This window comes from Trachurus japonicus, chromosome 24, assembly GCF_045865225.1.
Source record: "Trachurus japonicus isolate A0001 chromosome 24, Traja_1.0".
NCBI lineage: Eukaryota > Metazoa > Chordata > Actinopteri > Carangiformes > Carangidae > Trachurus > Trachurus japonicus.
This window is the reverse complement of record NC_140930.1, coordinates 25,412,072-25,435,058: the sequence shown is the minus strand read 5'-3', so window position 1 is coordinate 25,435,058 and position 22,987 is coordinate 25,412,072. Positions and strand designations below refer to the sequence as shown.

The window sequence follows — 22,987 nt, the reverse complement described above, 5'->3', positions numbered from 1 at the left end:
TTGACCTAGTGTCTACTCTGTATACCTCCAGCTTTATTACCTTTTAAGAAAAAACTGAATAGAAGAAAACTTAAACAAGAACATCAAGCATCATTTATCAGACCACTTGAGGGGTACGTACTTGAGCTAGCTGCTGATGCCTACAAAAACTCTAAGCTCCCTAAACCCCAAAGTCAGCCAGTCAGCTTTATTATGGAGAATGACCGGAGCCTGGACACAAATCCTAAAACATATTCACGTAAAACAACACGGACATTATCTCTCCCACTTTGAAAATGCATCTGTGCTGCATATTAAAAATGTCAATGTAATTCTGATCACTCTGCAGCAGCGGTGTAGTGACAGTTATTGCCCTACAACGCAAGAAGGGGGTAACTCATTTTTTGTCAAAAATGAGATTTTGTCATTTTTGGGACATTAAAGGTCTGCTACGTCATGTGGATAAATATCTTGACTCAACGTGATCTTATTTGGGATATATTTGTGGGTGGTTTTCACAGTAACTCCCAAAAACTGCGGTGAAACAACAAGAGAACACAGTAACTAGAGTTACCACTTTCTCTCTGTGTATAGAACTACCTAAAGTTGTGGGGAAACAACAAGAGAACACAGTAACATGAGTTACCCCTTTCTTCCTGTGTATAGAATGTTCAACAGGCCCTACTGTACAACAGGCTGCTACCAGTTTAGAACCAATGGGAGTTACCCCTTTCTTGCGTTGTATGGCCAGCTTATATTTTGCCTCAATGCACGAACAGACAGAGGTAACTCTGAAATAAGGGTAAAATGTTAAGTTTGAGTTAAATATTTTTACACAGCTAGACTACTACTCGCAAAAGCAAGGATTTGACCAGTTTTCAGAATCCTAAGTTCAATACAGTTGACTGGACAACAAAAATACTTTAAACAAATTTTTCTCAGAACTGCACTCTGAGGAGTTACCCCTTTCTTCCGTTGTAGGGCAGAAGCAGTGCTTGACCGGTTGAAGCTAAAAATAGACATCAATTAGAATGATACACAAGTGGAAGCGATATCAACTCCTCACATCTCGGAGCAGCGCTGTGCCTCATAAAGGATCTGATACTGCCTGTTTGTACTCATCATGTAATTTACTCAGATCAGCTTTGATACGCACAGGGTTACACACATACACAGATGTCTGTGGAAACTGTAGTTTTGCCTTAGAAAATGACCAAACAGCATAGAGAAGTGGTGGGAGCCTGTAAACGAGCAAATTAGACTGATTGATTGTCTTATTAATCATTTTGGTCAATGTATGAGTAAGTCTGTAAGTCTGTATTGTGGAGCAGGTTTGAACAACTCCCATTGCAAGGGGAGATTACACAGGTATGAAGATGATAACATACAACATAAAACCTCAAACCTTTTAATACTGAGCTGCTGTGTAGTAATTGTATAACCATATTTTTTTTTACTTTTCTGTTAATCAAGGTGTAGGAGTTGAGACGGCACAATTGGGCAGGAAAAGACAGGCCTCTGCACTGTCAGTGAACGTGTCAGGGTCAGTTAAACATTTCTTTTGCAACAGATTGCAACAGATTTTTATTATATTTTTTTATTTTTCTGATATTTCTACAGTGGCCCTGAGCGTTCAAAATGCTGCAACATAAAAAACAACAACAAAAAAACATGCAAGGACACAACCCAATGGAAGAGTTTCCAGGGGACACTTAAAAGTGATGAATGTGGCTGTTCAAATGTTTGTTGTACACATGAAGAGCATTTAAAAACAAGTGTGTAACATCACTTTGTCTTTTTAAGCTTTTTTTGCTTTAATTCTTATAAAGAGAGAGAGGATGACATGGCTTAACAAGGCCATGGATTGGACTTGAACCCAGGCTGCCACTCCACCCCCATGCTTGTGTCCATTGGGAACACTTCTGTTGTATTGTGGAGCAGTATTTGTAACATGTTTATGGATTATTTTTTAAAGTGCACTTGTCATGAAATTGAAGGCATTTTCTGATTATGCAACGCATTTGTGTATTTGCATGTGTTTCCTCAAACTGCAGCGTGTTGAGCTCTTAGGGCCGTCGCATGTTTTTCCTCCTCTTTTCTCTTACTGCACATTTGATCTAATCCTAATACTTGTTCAGCCAGGGAGGAGGGCACCGAGCTGAAGGTGACAGGAAGCACTAAAACATGCAGGAGGACAGAGCTCAAGAGATATTTTCCTTCTACTGTCAGGGCTTTGGGTTGGGGAGGGGGCTCTTTTTTTTTTTACATTTTGAACCACCACTAAAAAAGAGCTTGCACATCACAAGAGCCATTATTCTTTGGACTCCTGGGAACATATTGCGTGCCGTATATGACCACAACAAATACGTACTCGCTTTCCCATCAGTGCAGGATGTTCCCTCTCATCTGCCAATTAACCTTGTCTATAGGCGTTTGTATGATCCGCCAACATTAAATAAATGCTACACAACAAAAACCTTTTTTTTTTCTCGGTAAGCTGTTGACAGCTAGCCGCTCATTAGCCACATTTACTTTCAAAGCAGCTCCCAGCTTCTGAATTCAAAGGCTGTTATTAGCAGGCAGCGGAGATAGTCTTATATTTGTGGGGAGAAAAATCTTGATTCATTTTTTCCCTGTTTAAGATGCACTTCGGTCTGTATTATACAAGCATTAGCAAATACAGTAAAGACAACATCTTTGCGCACTGTACATTGCCTCATACTTTCCAAGGTTTTCTTAATCATGTTTTTTTTCCCTTTTCCTCTACACACGGACCTTGAACTGACAGGAGTTTTATATCTGGGCTTTGAACAATGCAGGGCTGTCTTTGGGAGCCTAAGCTCAGGTATCACACGGAAATTAGCTCACACTTTTTTATGTCTTGTGATACGATACAAGCCGTCTGACATTCAAAGAAACAAAACGAGGGTATGTTGCTGCATTCGCTGGGGGGCACAGAGATGAGAAGTAGGGTACATTTTATCCTTGAGAATCAGTTTAAGGGGAAGAGCTGCACAAAGACACATAGTTACAGCTTCTGCATCACAATTAGTGACGACACATGCCCTTCTCAGGCAGAGGGAAAGAGGAAGTGTGTTACTTGCAGAGAGAGACAGAGATAGAGTGAATGGAGGTGTGATAGCAGTGAAGCAGAGTGTGTGTGTATGTGTGAGAACAATACCAATTAAGTAATTACTTAGAGCCTGGATGAACCACAATTATGGGGTGCAAGTTTTCATCACCATTAGTTTGCAGGTAAATAGAGTGTTCTGTCTGTCACTGGTAATTGCAGTTGCAGTGCATTTGTCCCTACCTATCTTTTGAAAATGTTAGCTTTTCTCTATAGTACAAAAGGCATCGGGGTAAATTGCCATAAATGACACAGTGTTGGCCTGCGAGTGTGTGTGTGTTTGTGTTGGAACACGCAAAAAAATGGCGCTATTATTTTCGGCACATTTGCTAATTATCAACATTAAAAACAAGCTTTTGATACAGATGGTGAAAAAAGTGCATGTGCTGTTTATAATTAGACACGAAAAAAAAAAGTTCTGAGTTTCTATTTGGCATTTTGGGTAACGTCTGCTCACCAGTGGTGTGTGTGTGTGTGTGTGTGTGTGTGTGGGTGTGTGTGTGTGTGTGTGTGTGTGTGTGTGTATGGAGGGGGGGTCTGCAGTGATGGGCAGTTGCAACATTTAGAAGTTATTTATACACTGGTATTTATCCTCATGACTGAATACATTATACTGCATACTGGATGTTTATACAAGGCAAACACCAAATGAAACACACCAGTATACCAATAAGTCGCACACATAAAGTCGACTGGCCTAATTAATGTGCTTCAAGAAGTGTTTTCATCACGGCAGAAAACACTCTCACTGCCCAGTTGTGAAAACGATGCAGTGCCAACCTTTCAAGGGTTAAGAACCATGACTATGCTTTTATTCATAAAATGCAATTTTCTTTTTAATTGTTATTTTGAACATTTCCTGAACATATTAAATAAAACAAATTTAACTGAAAAAATTCAAAATCCCAACTGGGGATAGTGGTTAAATCAACAATTAAAAAAAAAACAATATCTCATAATGAGGACACAACTTTCCTGTTCAGACAAAACGATCGAATGACATCACATCTGACATTTTCTGATTTGAACCTGCACTCAGTCCTACGTCACAAAAAAAACAAAACACTCCAGTCCTGTCTAATGAGGACAGCATTACATCATGCAGAGTACCAATGTCATTTCTGCATTAGCTCATTGACACCAGCTATTTTATTCATGCCTTAGTCTTTGGCTTATTCATCAGCTGTTTGGCTAGCGGCTAACTGCACATGTCATTGAGGCTTAATGGTAACTGTAGCTCTGGTTTGAGTCTGACACATGTCACACTCTCCCCCCCTGACTATTCCCTGAAATGCCTCAGCATTAGGCTACATTTTGTGGTACCCTTGATGCAATGTAATGTAATTTTGGGTTATAGGCACATGAAAGAGCCTCTACTGCCAGTTTGAATTGTCAAAAAAAATCTTTGCATCAGGGTAGCGGGTGATTTATTTCTTCACAACCTTCCTCCGCGCCGTGGAGTCAAACGTCAGCCTCCAGAAAGCAATGCTATTCACAGTACATTACTGTATCTCATTGACAATGGTAAATAACACCTAGATTACATTGTGTTCTCCAGTACAGCACCATTTTATGGAGAAACAGTATGATACTGTCAGAATTTGCCTTTTTTTCTTCTTCACAGCAATATGTTGAAAATCTGTGGCTGAAACAAGAGTGAGATAAGATGTATGAAATCTTGATCAAATATTTGCCAGGGCTAGGTCAAGCTGCGAGCACTTATTATTTTATGAATTTAATAAAATGCTCTTATTACTTCAGTGTAATGGAAAGTAAGAAAAAAAAATCATTTTGAATGGATTCATTTCCAGATTGTAATGGGAGCACCATGAGGAGGTCTTGGAGGTTTGTATTTTATAACAATCCCCACTCTACATGGCTTTATTTGCTTCTGTTCATGTGTTTATCTTATAGTAATAAAGACAGTCTACCTCCTGGCTCCCCTTAGCCCCCGTCTTCACACTCCTCCATCTCACTGTTCTCCCTCTCAGCAGTGCCATTCTTCCTGTGGCCACCAGATGTCCCTAGACTTTGCTTCCTGTTTCTTATTTCACTTGCTCACCTGTTCCACGTCTCCAATCAACCCCGGCTTCTCAGCTCCCTCATCACCCCAGCTTCTATCCAAACCTGCCACCGTCACCGCACTCTTTGTCGGATTCCTCTGCTCGTGTCTCCTTGTGTTTCCCCCTGTGTTCCTGCTACCAGCGTGTGTTATCTTGTTGCTTGCCTGCCTGCATGTTTGTCATCTTGTCTGCCTGTAAGCCTGTTTTTCACCATTAAAGTATCTTCACTGAATCTGTCTGCATTTTGGGTCCTCCCTGCCTCTGCTGTTTCTAGAAACGCTGACAGCTAATATAAATATGTGGCGCTGTATATCTGTTTTGGAGACTGGTGTCAGATTTAGTAAAAGACAACAACATTTAATTGGTGACTGGTTAGTGTTGTTGTATGTGTGTGTGTGTGTGTGTGTGTGTGTGTGTGCCTCCATAAAGCTCCAGGCAGAAGGAGGCCTAACCTAACCTAACCTAACCTAACCTGTTGGCAAATGCTGCGTCAAACTCCAAATGGAAGCAAATGGTTTCCACACCAAAAAGAAATTGAGCTAAAAGATGCAAATCAAATCAAATTTCAACAGCTGACTGAGAAAACATTCAACTTTTCAGACAGTTGATATGATAGACATGCAGTACCCTGGCGTATGGATTTGTTTTGATTCCCCATTAACGTTCGCTCAAACCCAGTGTCTGTGCTCAATTAAGTTTTCTTTTTACATCCCATTAGCTTTCATTCTCCACATTTTCCTCCACTGAGGCAGAGTGCCATATTGATTTAATTTCATTTGATTGCGGCGGTAGTTCATGGGGTTTTTATGGCAACTTAAAAAAAAACAGTAGTGTTGATCAAAGGGATAACTGGAGCCAAAAGAAACACAGGAATAATCAAAGTGACGGTGTAATGTTAGACGAGCGCTGATCTACTGTAGACTGCCTGCCTGCATGTAATTAGTATGGCTGCGACTGATGTGCTCGCACGTACCGGCTTGACAGATCAATTGAAAAAGACGAAAAGGGGGGAAAAGGGGGGAGAGGAAGAGGAAGGAAGCAGGATGTGGCGGCTCTGAGGTGTGGGTTGAAAAAGTTATTTTCGCAAAAGGGGCTGGAGACAGCCAATCAAGCTCCTGGACAGCAGTGGGGGGGTTTTGAAGTAGCTACAGTATCAAAACAAGAGCAAATGTCACACCTTTCCATTGCATCCTTGACAGGTGCGGTGATTTGTGTTTTGTGATTCTTGCCCGTGCATGCCTCTCAGCCGCAGCCTCGTTCCTATTTCCCCTTCAGCTCGACTGTCTGTCACGAGGGCACTGGACAATAACACAAAGCAATCCATTACAAAGGGAGAAGGCCCCACCACCAGTATTAATTCAAAAGTAGCGAGAGAAAATGATAATCATTCTCGGGGAATGGCAGCTGAGTTGCTGCTGGATCTATAAATAGATGGAAGTGGTGTAGTCCACGTGCCGGAGCTTTTCTTTACTGCACCACTCTCTCTCAGTCAGTCTGGGGCTATCTGCATTTATTTATTTACAGAAGGAGCTACTCCTCCCACTCATTTCGCTCCTCTCTCTCATTCCTGCCTTCACTCTTTTCGCTTCTTCTTTCCCCATCCCCACTTCTTCACCAAAAGACATTACAAAGAATCATATTATCTGACTAAATCAATACTAAAAGCTGAGGCTCAATCAATCACAGAGAGTAAACTGTATAGCAGATTCGGGCAAAAAAAAGTCCCTACAGCAAAGAGACTCTTTCATCTAAGACAATGGAAGATTGGTTGCTATGCCTTGGAGGAAGGAAATAATGGTCACACAATGCACCCTCTTGAGATATCAAGGCAAGAAGGTGGAAAGGAATTAATTTGCCCAAACACTGATTCTCTGCTAAAACACACTGTGCTGATGCTCCCTTTTCAATAAACAGATGCAGTGAAAAAGAATAAGTAATTTCTAAATTACTGTGGGTCCACTGAATCACAGATGTATATAATGTTTAAAGAAAAAAGAATATGCGCGACCAGCTGAAAATAGCAAATGCAAAATGTACATTCCTGGCAAGTTCTCCCGCTGGCAAGCACAAACATGCTCTCTAGAAGCACAGCCTCATTTATTACCGAACAGACCAACTGAGATATAGTTGACAGAAAAATCATTGCACTACACAAACATAACTGATTTGGATTGTGTTTTCAAGCATCCATTCCTTGAGGGTGTAGTGTGAAACAAACATGAAATTATATTATTCATTGCAAACACACAACTGTCAGGCTATGCTCACTAATTCTGAGCAGAACAGAGATGGATTTAGCATTGCAGCATGTTTTACATTTCTTTGATATATACCTCAAAAAAAAAAAAAAAAAGAAAACGATGAAGGAGAAAAAACAGGCTTCCAAATGGCAGCTCAAGCGCTCCAATGCAAAAGCAACCTGAAAACCTGCAGCGTTAATGGAGCTACTTCGCCGTTTCAAACTTTATCGGAAAGGTGGAGGCACAGCTGCTGCTGCTGTAAATAAAAAAATCATAAAGACGAAATGCATTCCGCATCACCATGAGGGAAGACGGAGAGGAAGGTATGCACTGATTGCCAAAGAGAGAAAACGTAACCATGTCATCCATCAATTCTGTCTGCCTGTCATCTGTGGAGTTTACTGGAGAACCAGGGAAAACAGGAGCTATGCTTGTTCTTTGTCTCTGTGGGGTTCCCTTCCACTCCTCTGACTGAGCATCTGATGGAGAGCAAAAACAGAAGCAGCTCGTGAAAACCGGGGGAACTTGCTCAACCGACTGCCCTTGACAGGTTCTTAGTGATTCTGTTTGGCCCGGAGAGGCTCATTCACATCTTCAAAAACTGTAGAATAAGACAGACAATGAATCGAGGCGTAAGATTTGGCGCTGTCAAATGGAATACAGCGAGCGAGCGCAAGCTGTGCAGGCACTTCTATCACATGCTTAACCTGGCAATAAGAGGAATCTTCACTGCCCCGTGGTACCAAACCCACTCTAACTCTTCTGCGAAGGGTCAAAAAGAGCCTGGCCAATATCGTTACTCAATTATTATTGTACCAGGAGCCCACATTAAACACGTATGTTCTGGCTGCAGCAAAAACTCCCTGATAATAGAGTTCAGAGGGAATGAATAAGACGTCAGTGTGATAAACATGAATGATGCATCCATAGCTGAGCTATCTAGCAGGCCCAAATGCAATCCTGGACTCAGAACTGTTACTTATAAATGATTAAGAATTATTACATTTTGACGGTGTACTTCTATTTTAACGAGCTAAGCTTTTCTAGCCGCTGGTCACGTGGCGCCACTCAGCCAATCAGTGCGTCACGAGTCAGTGGAGGGGAGAGACGAGGTGAGACGAGACGAGAGACAGCCGGAGAAATAAGTGTGGTAAGTGAAGTGGGATATAAGAGGAAGGGAAGAGAAAAGAGGTGTTAAAGCTGCTGGATTGTTACGATGTGTGAGACTGTTTATCATAAGAATCCTTGAGACTGTCGAGGTGTGTAAAGGGTTGACAGAGGAATAACAAAAAGGGGAAACTTAAAGATAGGTTTCTTGTTAAAATCTTCTAGCACAAGCACAATAAGTAGATGCAGATTATTTTCCTCATCCGTAGGAGAAACATAGAAAAGACGGACAAGTCACCGGGCGGTACAGCTCCCCTACCTGTCTGAGTCCCAGTCTGTAGGCCACGATGCGGTCCACAGCGTTGGGGTTCATCTGTGTCCACTGGAGTTTGAAGCCGTAGACTCTGGGTCTGTTCTGCCACAGAGGGCTGTAGGTGTCGTAGTAGAACTCAGGGGCGTAGGCCTTTCCTGGAGACACAAAGCACATGCGGAATCAGGCTAAATGCTCTAATGCAGTGGTTCTCAACTGGTGGGTCGGGGATCCGTTCTGGATGGGTCGCGGACAGCTGGTCAAAAAAGTAAATAATATTTAATGATATATCTATATGATATGATGATGATGATGATATCTGATGTTGGACATGTCTTTTATTTTGAAAAATAACTTATATTGAAAGGCACGCGTCACATGAACACATGCAGTGGTAATGGTTCTCCTCAGTTTCTTATTATTTGCTCTGAATGCAAAGATATCAGTTTCTTATTAATGTGGCCTGAATGCAGTGAATCTTGTTTTGTTTTGTGGGTCTTTATTTTGTGCTTTTTGATATTTATTCACTTTTGTGAATATGCTCTGAATGCAGAGATGCATTAGAAGTCAAATATATCGTTTTGTTGGTCTCCATTTTGTGCAGTTTGATATTTTTTTATTCACTTCCGTACATGCAGTTGTCATGGTCCTCAGTTTCATTCATGTGCTCTGAAATGCACTTTGCTCAATAAAAAGCAAAATGAGTTTTTAAAGGCTTAAAAAAAATAATCTTGGTTTGAATTCTATAAAAGTGGGTCGTGACTTAATGACCATGGGAAAATGTGGTTCCCAGAGTGAGACTAGTTGAGAACCCCTGCTCTAATGCTCCAATAAGATGAAGAACGCAGGAGGAATTTCAGCACATCTTTCAAACTCTTCCTAACTTTGTTCTTGTTGAAAAGTGTTAAGTATCAAAACTTAAGCCAACGTAACCAAGATGACCCTGATGACTCCAGAGCCATAAAGATAATGAAACCACTTTTATATAATGAGTAGTATTTGCTTGATTAATGAACTGAGCCTAATTTGTATGAAATAAACTCAATAATAATTGTAATAAACTTAACAGCAGTTAAAGCGCCTCAACGAAAGTTATAAAAATACATTAAAAGAAACTATAAAAACAACACAGTCAATCAAACCAAACCACAAGACACATAAAACCTTTAGGAATAAACAACAGTCTTTTAATGATGCGCCTCCTTTATGAAGACTTTGTTCACTGATGACATATATTATGACAAATGGTGAAGTTAAGGCCCATGGCAGCAGTTCCCATGTTTCAGCACATAACGTTATAAAGCAGATTGGGAGGAAAGTGCAGATCTTCAAGCACTTTTCAGGATTTTACAGTGAGAATATAATAAATGTAAAAGATAAACACTTGGAAAATGAGAAATATATTAACACTCATTATAATTTATCATTTAGCAAAGTAGATGTGAATTTAATTCCAGAATGCTGATAGCTTGTAATACTAATAATTTTGCTGCGGTGCTTTATTTTGCACAAAATGCAGGCATACCCTTACACATGGGTGTAAATTCAAGAATATGTAAATGTAAATGTTTCATTTGTTAACAGTAAGACTTCTTTAAAGCCAAAAGAAGAGCTGAATTAGCATGACAAAGATGTACAATATCTCTTATCTTCACCACGTTGTGTTTGTTCTATTTTTAACTGCACTATATGATATTCCTTGTTGCTGCTATGACCCAGTTTTCCCTCAAGGATCATTAAAGTTTCATCTTATGTTACGTGACAGAGAACATTCATGGCGCAAAATCAAGGCATGTACCAGATTGTGGATGTCCCGGCACACTGCTCAGCAGCCTCCCCAGCAAAAAAAAAAAAGAATGTCATACAGCTGGATCTGAACTAACACGCAAATCTCAAACCTTTTCTTTCAGTAACACGGTTTGCTTTGTTGGACTCTGTGAGGATTTATTGTCGACAGAGCTGTGGCTTGAACTGAATAAATCTTTTGAATAAAGTTTTCAGCTTTCCAGTCACAGGCTGCGAGCTGATTTCTGACAGCTGAAGGAGCTGGCAGAACATCGTGCTTTAATAAATATCTAGAAACAAGCTTACAGGATGACCTTCCAGGGAAAGAATAGCAATTCACCCCAATGGCATGTTGTTGCGTTTGTCCCTCTGCTATTTGGGCTCTTTCACTGAAGGATGACAATACCCGAGGTAGATGATTGTTAATAACCATGGAAAAGACAGTGAAGCAGCCATTGTTAGCTCAAACAAAAGCTGCGCTGGGATTTGATTGCACCCACACAGAGCTGCGGCAAGTGGCTGATGTATGTTAGGCAATTAGATAAACCTGTCAAGCTGGTTGACGTCACTGATGAATTATAATGGCGCTATTTATGGAAATGGTTTTAGTGGTCACCTGGGTGTCAGTGAACAGATCCTTGACCCCACAAGTTTCCCTTGACTTGACTTGGACGTATGACACTCAAAGGAGGAAATAAACTACAGGAGCTTTGAGAGTCTGTGAAGGTCACAAGCTCTAACAGATATACTGTATGTCTACTTTTAATTTGCTATAGCACTGTAATGTAATACATAATAAGCAAGTAGGTCCTGAGTTGAATCTGAACCATGGAAAAGCTATGGGGTGTTCTGTGTTTTTGTTCTTGTCAACAAACCCCATGAAATTTCTTTTCTTTTCTTTTCCTTTGTGTCTGCCATATCTCTCCTTGGTTATAGTTTCTATTTGGACTGAGATGTACATAGCCACTATATTGGCTGGATGACCCCTTCTTGTTTGCTGGGGGGTTGGAGGATGGGGAGGTGGTATGCTTTGTGGTTTCTATACTGTAGACTGTATTTTGTTTGCTGTGATGTCACTGGTGTGAATATTAGAAAGAAAATGCAAGTTATAAATATATCTGTTCTCAGTGAGTACTGGAGAGCCAAGAGAATCCCCAGAGGTCTACGAATACAAAAGGCCCCAACCATAGGTCAATTTGATGAAACTTTTGTCAAAAAATGGGGAGAGATTTTAAACAAATGTTCCCTGGATCTCGTGTTACTCATTATTGATCATGTCTCCTCTGAAGCATCTAAACTGAAAACAGAAATCCAAGCACAAGAACAAACCTTGAAAGAAAAGACTGATTTTGACTTTTCTACCATTGAACGCTCTATAAAAGGTTCGGTTGTTTTATTAAAGTCTTTTGCAAGTGATTTGACAGTGTGCGGGAGACCCTTTTTTCTATTCATATAAATAAAATTATGAAAAGGACAAAATAAGTGAGACATAAAATAATATGAATCATTTTCAAGATGCTTCAGTAAGAAAGAATGTGCTAAGGCAACAGTGTTGAGAGATGGACCCACACTTTTTCATGAGATTGTTGACATGAAGACATATGCAGAAAACACCAGCCTTGAGTTTATATGTAGACAAAGACAAAACAATCATGGCGCTGGAGGAATCTGGTTTACGCTGCCATTACCATGCAGCGCTGGTCGTAACTGATGTGAAAGATGAGATGAATTCTACCACAAGAAAAAACAATACGGGGCAAACGCTGCTGAATAGTTAATTAGACAGGAGCAAACATAATCCATAATACGCTGAAAAATTTAATAATGTCTTTGCGCCATAGTCAAGGTGTGAATACATGCATTTCTGACTGAATCATTCAAATTAACATAAATCAAAAGCAGTGAGGTGCCTTTGTAGCAGGGAAAAAACAAGTTTAGTGGTTTCATTTGGCCTCTGACTGGTTTGATCAATTCTCATAATCGTCCATGATAATAAGTCAAAGTCAACACTGAGGGCATTTTGTTCTGCATTTTAGACAATAAATCAGGTTAATGGTGCTTTGGGCAGCCAACTGCAGATCACTTGGCCTTTACATGGATAAAGCTATTTAAAATACAATATTCTGATCAGAGTGAGAGGCACAGTCATTCATCAGCCAGATAAAATCACTCAGAGAGAAAATAAAAAGTGAAAGCAAGAAAAATACTGTTAATAATTAAACAGTGAAATTGATTTTTATATGTTTTGTCTTTCTGTAGAGTAAAGAAATGCATTGAGAAAGACGACCAGCGCTCTACCGAGAGCTAAACTATTCATACTGACGATGCTACAAGGTAAACTACTGGCGTGTCTTGCTGAAATGCTAATGCAACCAGGAAAATATTTTCCAACCAAAAGAAAAAAGAAAAAAGGAAAAGAAAAAGCAAGGATAATTACTGTCTGCACTTCACTTGGCACTGTTTTGCTGTATAGAGCCAGCTGTGTTTACAGGATACTGTACAGCAAATGTTACATAAGCCAGCCTGGCAGATAGTGTCAGTTTTGTTCATGCAGTTTCTACTGTACAGTAAAGCTGAAGAAGAGGCTGTAATTTGCAGCACAGCAAAGGCACGAAAGGTTAATTAAACTGACTTCTTTCACTGCGTGTTTACACAAGTAGTCTTTAAAGATTCCAACACAGACTGATTCAAGAACACATGACTGAATGGACTGTACACACACACACACACACACACACACACACACACACACACACACACACACACACACACATACTGTACAGACAAACACACACATACACACACTGTGCCTTTAGAAAACATGAACTCTATATTCATTTAACAGTGTGTTTTATGCTCACACATCACATCAACAGTGTGTTTTATTTTGAGGAAGATCTAAACGTGCACATTCACAGCCCATGCGGAGAGATTAAAACTGCTGGTAAATTATTGTCTTTTCAAATATACAGTGTGATTAAGCAAGATGGCCCTCACTCCCAATGATATGTTACGTGTGGTGAAGCACATTACCTAACCCACTTACACTGCTTGAAACAGATAACCCTGGGTGGGAGACATCAAACATAAAGTACAGAAGACTTAATTGATTTTTCAAAATCCTGTTTATAACAGCAGAACCAATGCAATGATTCATAACAGCTCAGTGAAAAACCCTTCAGGCTAGAAGTTGACCTTGTTTGCAGACTTCCCTTTTCATTTTTTAAAGGGTTTGTGAACATGTTTTCTTCTTCAGGAAAACACTTTGTCCCGCCATATGCTGAGTGTTTTTCTATAAGGTGCCGGGCTGATGTGTGATCTAGGCTTTTGTGGCAGAAATGACGCGTACATATGGATGCACAGCTGGCCGGTACAAAACTCAGCACTGGCACACAAATAGCTAACCGACTATGGGGAAAAGGCATTACAGCCACTTGAAGACTCGGTGGTAATTGCTTGGCTGTGTCCTTCTGGATGGAGAATGAAATCTCTCAGCTGCCTTTTCTGTTTGACTAAAATTTTTAACATTGAACTCGTAATGAGTCATTTCAACCCTTATTACACTTTAATTCTTCCTCTATTTTTCTCAAACAGAGAAATAAGAGATTATATTAACTGTGGCTGAATTGTGTTTGTCTTGACCCTGTGTGACTCCTAATTTTATCCTTATTGGTAAACAGAGGGTCACTAATCTTGTGATATTGTATTGATATAAAAGAAACTGATATAAAAGAATGACTAAGAAATAGGTCATGAAAGAAGGGAGAAAACGGAGGGAAGGAGCAAAATGCGTCAAACCTTCACAACCTGAAGGACTGTCAGTCTGATTGGAGGTAACATTATTCATATGCTGTCTTTTTACTCTGACGATGTAATGTCAGTCATTACTACCTACAGGATTCATCAATGTCAGTGTGTCTCTTTGAGCTGCGGAAAGTATTCAACATCATTCTCCATTTACCGCAGGGGTAAAATTCAGCCCATGCAGGTGAACTGGGCACAGACTAAAAAGGAAGATAGCCCAGTTGCTTAAAACCGTCCGTCTGTAATTCAAAGCTGAGGCACAATGTTCATCGGAGACCAAGGCTGATAAGGTTTAAAAACCCCTGAGATAAAGGAGTGTGCCGGTTTGAAGGTGAAAATCTATTCAGTTCTTTTTTTTCTCGTATTTGAAGATATGATAAAGACAAAAATAACACAAAACATGAGATTGTAACAGCTGAAAAAGGCCTCAGAGGGTTATTTTAAACACATCTCAAAGAGCCAAACAAACACAAAATAAATAAATCAAGATGACAAAAGCATTACTCGAAACAGATGATGGATTAAGTGATAATATATTAAAATAATGCTGCAAAGGCACACAGATGGAGAGTGTGTGAGTCACACTAAAGGAAACACAATTCCCCCCTAAGATTAAGATATCTGATTGCAGCCAACTTTGGGCACCATATTCCACAATGTGATTTCAGCATCATTAAGAACATCGGCTGCAATAAAAAAAAAAAAAAAAAAGGGAAACTGGAACCATACAAGCACATCATCATTTACAATCTGAATTCATTTCATGAACAAACTCACAAAATAGACACAATGAACATCCGAACATTGTCCCTGTGAATTTCCTTGTTCTTTTCTCCTAATTGACGACAGACTGCCAAGAAGAGGGATTAAGTGGGAGAGAAATGAGAAACATTGCTCGCCCTTTCTTTTTGAATTCCAGAAAAACTGTGTATTTTTCAGAAGACTGGTCAATGAAGGGAAAAGAGGAGGATGAAGCTGTGTGGACCAGCTGTGCAGAATCTGTTAGTTTATTATCAATGTATAAAATAAAAAACTTTTGTAGAGCTTATAAAAAGGGAGACACTACTGCTTATACACCACAGCATAGTTAATGCTACATAATGCCAATGCAGAATACATCACCTCTGCCACTTCCTTTTTTACTCTCTCTGTCTCTTATGGGCCCCCAGCTCTTTGAAACTACTGGATTACCTCTTTACATTTCATGCCTGTTTATCCTGCTACCTGTTTCACACAATCATTGATTCATCTGTGCACATTTGCAGCCCAAGGACAGGATGTACAGTAAAAGCATAAATCACTGTCTCAGATTAAAACCACAGAGGATTTCTCTATGAAAATCCAAAGATCCTTTTTTTCCCCTTTTTAGTTTCCTTTCTTTCTTTTTTTTATATTTATGATTTCAGCAGTTGTTAAAAAAGTCAGGGTTCCCATGACATCGGGCCTGAGCCAAGCTCAGTGGTACACATTACATCCCTCTGAGGGGTCTCTCCCGTGGCACAATTTAATGGCCAACTTGGCCATTACAGCCAACTCCCTGTTTCCACAGATGTCCCAACGGCTTGGCACATGGGCATCCATGCACATGCACACACACTCCCCCCCTGGCATGATACACTTTCTGAAGCAACATTATTTATACAGTCCTGAGGAATGGCCTGTTGCCCGACTTTGCTGTGTTTACATGTGTCTGTCACCATGGGAACATACAGTATATGTTTTGCATGGCGTGTTGAGTGGATCCTTGAGTGTAATCGAGACAGTGTGGCTTTAGGCCAAAACTTCAGACTGATATGGTATGTTTATTACACATCTACAGATCCTGAGGAGGAGAGTCAGGGGTGCAGATCTGATGTCAGGATTGGGGGGGACACAAAAGTGATTTTTTTTTTCTTTTTTGCCCGTATGCAGCTCATAACATGCCACCATAAATCACAACTTGGTAGAGGCTCACCATATCATTCAAAAAGTACTGCACAGGGAATCATTTATTGTGCTTATACCTTTCTTGTTTATTTGTCCTAAACAGCCAACAGCGGTATCACTGCTGTTATATTAGTAAATTATAATTTTAAAGGTCTCTGACATATATCTACTCACATTCTTATCTTTCGCCTCCCACTGACCTTCCCGGATCCCCAATTCTTCTCACCATCTTCCTTTCCTCCCAGGGTATGGGACTACTTTATGCATGATTTGGATGAATATCAAAATATAAATCCTAAGATTGAGGGTGTCATTTTTTTTTATTTAAAGCCTGCTGATGTCATCAGTGTCTGTGTAAGATTTCGGCTCTGGTTATTTGTTCTACCATTTCAATCATTTCTTTTTAGATGTGAATCTAAAATGTGAAGAATGTGAAGTCTGAAAATACATTTGTTCAATTTTGAATAATTTAGGGTATTTTTATTGGGGGGGACAATTCATGTTTTTCAGAAATTGGGGGGGACATGTCCCCCCGTCCCCCCCGGGATCTGCACCCATGAGGAGAGTGGTGAGGGTCTACTGTACCTGCCTGCACTCTGGAGTGAAGTGAGCAGACCAAGATACCACCTAACTGCATGAGCCATAACAAATATTTCATGAGCTTCATCTTGGAGAGGGCTCACAAGTCATAGAGAGGAGCTGATATCCACTTTCTTACTTACTTCAGCCATATTACGGAATATTGCAGATCTCATATTGTGGCTATTGAGTTTGAGGGTAAAATCAAAAAATCTTATAGAATCAGAGCTGGAGTTCAGGGAGCGGGGCGCACCACATTTCATAGACAGCAAGAGGAACCAAAGTAGATTTTCTGCACCACGCTCCTGCACTCAGGGGGTTACTAAAAGAGCCTCCATACCTTTGGCAACCACTGAGTCCAGATGGTGGGAATCTGGAGCATTGGGGAGGGGGGAGTGAAGTGATGGCGAGAGAGAGAAAGGGAAGGAGGGATGGAGGATGAAAGGGAAGGAAGGGGAGCGGAGTCAGAATGAGGGAGGGAGGCTGAGCAAGAACAGGCGAAAACCTCAGCCCTGTTGAGAACAACAAATAGCTCGAGGGTACTATCTGCTTCTGTCTCTCTGCTCTAGCCATTTCCACCAGGAAGGACTGATTTATGACACGCAGGAGGCCGGGGATGGGGTTCGGAGGTGCCCGACGTGTCCATCTTTTTCTCCGAGATAGCTGGAGAGAGGGAGGATTATGGGCCTTTAAAATGGGAACGATGAAGAATGAGGTAAAGACAACGTGGACAAAAAAAAAAGGGGGACAGAAAAATCGAGAGCAGAAAGGGTACGATTAGAAGACAGCAATAGATAGAGAGAAATGGACAGTATCAAAGAGGAGAGCAACCTAAGTGGCGCAGGATCAAAGTGACAAATACTCCTTGTGTGACCCTGCAGCTCCTGTCTCTAATGGGAGGTCTGGGAGATTGAAACCTTGGCCGGAGTTCCTGCGGTCACTCAGCGTGGCCAGACTAATTTGGTCCTGTCATAACATCCAAGTAGGAGATGGACACATGGTGCTCTTGATAAAAAAAGAGAGAGAAAAAGAATCTAGCAATCTAAAAAAAAATTGCAGGAAGGAGGTAAGTGTGTACGTTATTCCGAAAGAACAGATTTAGTACGTGAGGCAGAGAAAGACACGACGTGACTGACGTTCCCCTTCCAGATTGACAATCTCTGATGCTCTTCCTTTCAGCCTCCTTTTAAATTAATTGTCTATCACACACAGAGCCTCCAAACTCTTAAAACCCACGGTGACAAGGGCTGTTATGTTATGTTATGTTTGAGGAGCCGATTTGAGCTGCTCAAAGTACGATAAATGACCAATTACAGAGCACACGGCAGAAAGTGTTGTGAGTGTGCAGGAAAGCAAAAATATCTATAGTGCATTAGAGAGGTATTCTATATAAGAGAGTTTGGTGAATTGTTTTGTTATCTTTAGCTTTTTAATAACTAAAATATGAACAGCAAAGTTAAACAGTGTGTTTACCTGTTCTAATGTTATTTATATACCTTGCATGAACTAGTGTACAATTAGCCTAAAACAGTCGTACCATGGACATGAGAAAGCCCTACTTCCAAGGCTAAACCTACAGGTACCATGTTGGATTACACTTTACACTTAAAAAAGCCTCATTCTCTACAGGACCTGCATCATGTGACCTTCTTCCACTGTGTGAAAGGTAGCGATGTACTAAATCCTGATTTTCGGGGTTCTGCTGAATACTAAATCCACTATTTCAGATCTGGCTTTATCCCAACTGAATATCAAATCCTACTCCCATCATCAGCCCATACAGTAGCGTAAACATATTATAATTGCAGTTCACATCACGCAGTGTGTTTTATTCTAACTGTGAATAATAGTTGAGTGAGAATGCACACACTCAGAGAACATCATTCATTCAGAATACAGGCCTTAGTATTATTTTCTAATTCAAAACAAAAAGGAAAATAACCAAAAAGTGAAAATATTTCCACAGAGAAGATAAAATATTCCTGAAAGTATTATTGTATGTGTTACTTAAGCCATGTTTACATATTTTTATGTTAAAATAACAGCTGTTTGTTGGTTAAATATGACCATGATAACAATGTTAATTCCGTGAGCCAGTCTATGGTGTTTTCAATTAAATGTAAGAACCAAACTTGCAGACTTTATATTTAGTTGGAGATAATGACAGTGATGCTGGCTGTGCTGAGAGTGCACTGAACTTTTGTCGTTCAGGTAAACCTTCCATTGACGTGCGTAGGATTTCATTTGGTTGATGTTCTAAGGTTCGGCAGAAACCGAACCCCTTTAAAAAGCCCCAAATCCGGTGCATCCAGAGTGCAAGGTGGTCCACTCCTGAATGCTATCAAGGTTTAGGGTCACTTTAACCATTAACTAAACCAAACACATATGGTTACAATGATCTACAATTGCATTTACTAGAAGAGCATGCAATACAACAACATGACACAAACTGGAAACACTAAAAGTAAGGTGGTGCCCAAATGTCAACCACCTTATGGAGCTAATTTTAGCCATGGCTGCTCTCCAACATCTGGACATCTGGTTGCCAGAGATCTGATTTGAATGGATTTAACCAGTGCAGTTAGCCCGAAGCATGACTGCTATCCTTGTGGTACTTGTGCTTCCAGATGAGCCTCCAAGGTTTCTCAAATGCTGTTTGTTTCAAGTATTAGCACAAATTTCTTTTAATTAATTCTAATTCATGGGTTTGATTCAAGATCATCCTACGACCTTGAACACATTAATAATAGTGACCATGGTGATTACGGTCCTCTAACCTGAATGAAGCACTTGTGTTACAGAGGACTCAGGTAAATTAGGGAACAACTGTTTTTTCAGCCAACAGAACGGATGGTTTCCAGCTTTAACTGAGACAGCTGCTTCACACTACCACAGTTTGAAGTTGAGGATGCATTTTTCAGAACGAATAAGAATTTCGAGAGGTAATTCTGCTTCTGTTGACTCTGTACACTGTGTGAGAATAAAAAGAATACCGTAGTTTGACAGGTATAGAAATAGTTACTGTGGGACTAAGTGGGGCTTAGCAAACAGTCAGTTGAAATGAAAACTCTTTACCTGTAACCTGGAAGGTGCATTTGCCTGCTCCCGCTTCATTGATGACATTACAGGTGTACTCCCCCCAGCCGTCTCGACTCAGGCTGCGGATGGTGTACTCCGTCTCGTCTCTCTGGGCGTCGAAGGCTCCGGCGTGGAGCAGCCGGTTTGATAGAAGCCACTCGAAACGCAGGACACGGGACGGGTGGGCTCGCAGCACCCTGCAGGTCATCACCACGGGCCGCCCCAGGCCCTGCCGCATCTCCATGTGAACCGGTTCTACCGTCGGGGGGTCTGAACGGAAGACAGAGAGGCTCATAGTTCAGCAGACATTTCATACAAGGACAATGCAGGCTGCCAATGCAATAGAAATATTAGACAACGTGTGAAAAAACTAAATGAAAAGATGGCGGGGAAGAGAAAAAAAGAGCACACAGGAAAAAGATGCACTGACGTCTGTACAAACCAGACAGTATTCAGATAAGGACCCCTGCGGTCAGACTAGGTTGTCTCTAAACCCCAGAAGTATTTACTGAGAAAAAATATCTGGAAGACAGAAAAGACACTCTGAATACTAAATCTAGAAGGTATGAAAAGAATGAATAAAAAAACCTAAACAAGGACATGTTGTGGAAGTGAAAACAAACGGAGAATGACTCTGAGCAATGCGTTCAAAGACCTGAGATGAACCTAAGTGGAAAAACAGTTCAGCGTTAAGACATTTAAAAATGAGCACAGACACAGAAGTGAAGAGACCGACATTCTAACACTAGGATAGCTGCGAGCAGGGAGGGGGGAAAAAAAGAGGGATTTTAAAGTATCGTGAGTAAACTTTAAACAATCGGCGCGAAAGAGTCAATGCAACTCGGCGATAAATGAAAAATGATGAGTGAAAACAATTGTGAGGAGAGCGGCGTCGGGGCGCAGGAAGATCAATTTTGCAGGAAAACTAGCTCTGAACAAAATCAGTCATGCTTCGCAGAAAATTGGGAACAAGATGATGAAGTGCACTTCAAGCTTTCAGAATGGAAAATTAATAACTTATTTGAGTATCTGACAGATTTCACCTCTTCCCGACCAAGACAACGTGGTGACAAATTATGTAGCCGGTCGTCTCAGAGCAAAGTCAGGGAGCTGAATGTCACCTCACCTCGGCGCGACATACACCGCAACGTAAAAAAGGCGCGGTTTTATTCACAGCGTTGGCATATGTTAATTGTTTGCTAGATTAATGTGCATGTGGATTAAATGTGTCTGTCTGGGTTTTTTTTTCTTCTGTCGGGACAAAATGTGTGTAAGTGGTTGTGTGCGGAAGCTCTGAAACGCTTATGAATAATTTCCCCATCATCTTGGCTCTTGACGCGCTCGTACAGATCCTTTACAAAAGTCACGGCGATGCTTGAGAAACAACAGTGGCTGCTGAGGAGAAGAGACAGAACAACACACAGTCCCTTAATTGCCTGGAATTTGCATAATTCCATTCAGAGTTAAGTGAGAGGTGGGTAGATGCAACCAGGGCTGGGAATCTTATACTTTTAAAATGTAATCTGTTACAGATCACTGATTACCTGATTGAAACTGTAATCTGCAACATAATCTTCTACATTATTCACACCCGACGATATAATCTAATTACTGAGCCTTCCAAACATGATAGGATATGCAATTAAATTAACAGTTTATTAAAATTTACAGCATATAATTTGATAACACTATTAATGTCATTAACCACAACCTTAATCAGCATTTTTTATTTTATTTTTTTTAAAGATGTGGAAAATGCTAACATCTCAACAAAGCTAAATCTTTTTAAGCAATCAGGGTTTGAATGTTAAATATGCTGGGACTTGTTTCTTTCTATCAGAGACAACTTGAATTTTTGTTTTCCTGTTGCACATAATGGAGTTAACCTCAGCCCAGGCTGCAGAGCCACACACGCCCTCTAGGTCTTCATGTACAGAGAGAGATCTCAGTGTATGCAAAATAATCACTAACTTATAACAGTGGGAATTTACTTACTTGCCCTCTATGCTAATCATCATCCTTACTTCAATTCACACAGCAGCTACCACGATTAATGACACACCATTAATTCGGATAATGACTGGCTGAAATGTGGAAAATAATCAACCTTTAACAAACAAGCCGGACAGAATATGAAAACACCAATCTTCCGATCAGGTTTGGACTGAAAATAATAATGAAAAAAAAAAAAGCCTCCTTCTGCTGATGCTGCTCAGAAGGTGGAGCCGTAAATTGGCTGTCATCTTCGCTAAATGAAACAGCAATCAGTTCCTGCTTCAAACCAGTCTTGCCTGGGCTTTTACCCAAACCCAATGGCTTGTGTCAGACTCCAAAAGGAGAATCTGAATCTGTACTTATCACATTAAAACTGTAAGTTTGAGTGTGGCGGTGAATCACAGCCCAGCTCCACAGCTTCCCTGAGTGGCACTAGACCAAATTGCAGTAAGTGCATTTCCATTCACACAGGAAGACAAATGAAAACAGGGTTTGGGTTTGCAGCAAATAAAAAAAAGGAGAAAAAAAGTCTTATATAACCAAAACATCCTTTAAACAAACACGCCCCTCCTCCTTCCCCCCTTCCGTGTTGCGCATCTCCTGTGAAACAGCTGCCCAGTGAACACGAGGAGAAAAAAAAGGAGCAAAAAGGTCCCGTGACATTCCCTGAGCAGCGCTCCGCTATGGTTAGTGTAGCAGCGAGGGGCCAGGAGGGCTCAGAGTTGCTGTAAGTCATAGGCTGAGGGAAAACCCTGAGCAGTAGCTGAGATGTAATCCATCATCAGTCACCGGTGGATACCTTGACAGTAATGCGCAGAAAAACAACATTTAGGAGCACGCAGGCCTTCTCCCCATGGCCCACGTCGTGGACTGCCATCTACAGGGAGGAGGACAGAGGAAAGACATGGATGCACATGGGGGAAATGTGTGTGTGTTTTTGTGCAGGGAGCTGGACTGAATTTGTCTGCATGTGTGCACCTGCATTTCTGAA

General features: G+C 40.7%; 1 protein-coding gene across 4 annotated transcripts in view; it reads right to left on the bottom strand.

The window, feature by feature from the left end:
* LOC146962056 (MAM domain-containing glycosylphosphatidylinositol anchor protein 2) overlaps positions 1 to 22,987 on the bottom strand; it is a 208,092-nt gene that overhangs the window by 29,829 nt on the left and 155,276 nt on the right. For all 4 annotated transcript variants that reach the window (XM_085771362.1, XM_085771360.1, XM_085771361.1 and 1 more), the window contains exons 10-11: positions 19,999 to 20,271; positions 8,839 to 8,987 (exon numbers count right to left, since the gene is read on the bottom strand). In XM_085771362.1, the coding sequence (XP_085627488.1) occupies positions 8,839 to 8,987; positions 19,999 to 20,271 (422 nt within the window). The remainder of the gene's footprint in view (positions 1 to 8,838; positions 8,988 to 19,998; positions 20,272 to 22,987) is intronic.